This window comes from Empidonax traillii, unplaced genomic scaffold, assembly GCF_003031625.1.
Source record: "Empidonax traillii isolate 1590-97213 ecotype Southwest subspecies unplaced genomic scaffold, ASM303162v1 scaffold208:size1045274, whole genome shotgun sequence".
Classification (NCBI taxonomy): domain Eukaryota; kingdom Metazoa; phylum Chordata; class Aves; order Passeriformes; family Tyrannidae; genus Empidonax; species Empidonax traillii.
In genome coordinates this window covers 282,708-284,943 of record NW_020955401.1, presented here as the reverse complement: position 1 = coordinate 284,943, position 2,236 = coordinate 282,708, and the positions used below count along the sequence as shown (strand labels likewise).

Genomic DNA, 2,236 nt, shown 5'->3' with positions numbered 1-2,236 from the left:
TCTCTCCTCTCCCCCAGCTCCCTAAACCTTTCCTCATAAGAGAGATGATTCAGTCCCCTAATCATCTTTGTAGCCCTCCACTGGATTCACTCCAGGAGCTCCATGTCTCTCTTATACTGAGGAGCCCATAACTGGACACAGTACAAGAAACAAAGGCCTTTTTCTTAGAGGATCGTGTATTGCCATTGCAACAGAAACTATACCATTATTTGGGTTCTTATATGCTACCTTAATAAAAGACAAATTGTGCACTCTTTTCTTGCAATAAATAATGTATTTAAAGTCTCCCAGGTGACACACATGCAACTGCTATCAGCTACTTGACAACAAAACAGAAAGCAAATTGGATTTTTTAATTAAAATTATAAATGTAATTTATATTAATTCCAATTAATTCAGCAATATTAGGGAATTATATAGATTTAATATTAATATTAATAATTATTTTTTAATAACATAAGTTGCAATGTAAGGAAAGTTTTTAATTAGTGTCTACCAGATACAGGTTAGAACTGAAAGGGTTGTTTGTTTTTAAACTACCAAATTAACATCTACTGGTCCATATCACAATAATGGTACTGTATTCACTGAGAAATTGACTAAAATATATAGAAGCTTATGTTGTCACCATATAAATGAATATAAATGCACATACCTCTTTAAATGACTGTAGTAGGTTACTACCAGAAACTGATAGTGTAATGTCTATATGATGCATTATAAACAGTGGCTCTTCCTGTGTTTGATAAGGAAAACAGGCTAGATTGTCTGCTATGTACAAGAGCATATTCACCTCTGTTTTCTGGAAGTTAAAAAAAAGTATACACAAATATACATAAAAATATCTTAGATTTATACACTTAACCTGTGTTCCTAACAGTCTAAAATTAAAAAAAAGCATCACAAATTTTATTCTACATACCCCCAGAACCACTCTAAGCAACACTTTTATATGCAAAATTTAGTCTAAAACCCCAAACCAAGTACAGAAAGGTATCGAATGATGCAAAAGTGACTAATGCATTCTATTAGGTAAATACCTTATATAATAAAGCAAAACAAAGTATCTTAGAGAAACAAAGTTATCAATAATTATGTCATAAAAATATATTGCAAAATATAATGGTATGTTTTATATTCTTTAAAAGTGAAGGAAATGTGATGCTTACTGCAGTATCATCAAAGAGGTTGAGTAAAGAAATTAGAAATGCCCGTCTGTGTTGACGGTTCCCTCGAATCATGGAGTATAGGTGTGAACACAATGCACTGGATGACTCATCATGTCTAAAACCTCTTACAGGATCCTTTGGGCAGGTATTAATTGCCTGTTGTACCTGGTAAGACATCTTCATACCAGCCACTGCTTTCATCTGAAATGGAAAAATATATATTTATTTAAATCATTGCTTTCAAGCAGTAAAACTGAAAGTGGAAAATTAAAAAAAATGCTTGTCAACAGAAAATTCTAGCGATTTTTTAATCTTATTTCCCCTTAAGTAGTTGCTCATCTGAAGTTTAACTTTCAAACATGCACTGAGGTGCACTACTACCTCTTGAGTTAGCAAGCAGATTAAAACAGAATTTGTGGCAGAGATCAAAATCTCTAGCAAACTACTGTCACCATAACTTCTATGTTAGAAACATATAGCTAATCTGTTTCCCCACTACAGTCAGACACCCCAATTTAAACAATTTTCAAGAATACTGAATCATATATTAATCAGTTAGAAGGGATCCACGAGGATCATCAAGTCAAACTCCTGGCCCTGCACAGAACCATCTCCAAGAGTCACACCATGTGCCTGAAAGTATGATCAAAACACTTCTTGAACTCTGTCAGGCTTGGTGCTGTGACCACTTTCCTAGGGAGCCTATTCCAGTACCCAATTACCCTCTGGGGGAAGAACCTTCACCATGTTTTTTGCCCTCCTTTGGACACTCTCTAATGGCTTAATATTTTTCTTATATTGTGGTGCCCAAAACTTCACACAGTATTCAAGGTGAGGCTGCCCCATTGCAGAGCAGAGAGGGACAATCCCCTCCCTCAACCAGCTGGCAATGCTGTGCCTGATGCCCCCCAGGACAATGCTGGCCCTCCTGGTTGCCAGGGCACTGCTGACTCATATTCAACTTGCTGTCAAACAGGACCCCCAGGTCCCTTTCCCGGCACTGTTTTCCACCATCTCATTTCCCAGTCTGTACGAACATCCGTGGTTGCTCCATCATAGGTACAGAA

General features: G+C 36.6%; 1 protein-coding gene across 1 annotated transcript in view; it reads right to left on the bottom strand.

Moving 5' to 3' along the window:
* LOC114059198 (nipped-B-like protein) overlaps positions 1-2,236 on the bottom strand; it is a 170,383-nt gene that overhangs the window by 3,660 nt on the left and 164,487 nt on the right. The window contains exons 42-43 of the mRNA XM_027887383.1: positions 1,170-1,370; positions 656-802 (exon numbers count right to left, since the gene is read on the bottom strand). Coding sequence (XP_027743184.1) covers positions 656-802; positions 1,170-1,370 — 348 coding nt within the window. The remainder of the gene's footprint in view (positions 1-655; positions 803-1,169; positions 1,371-2,236) is intronic.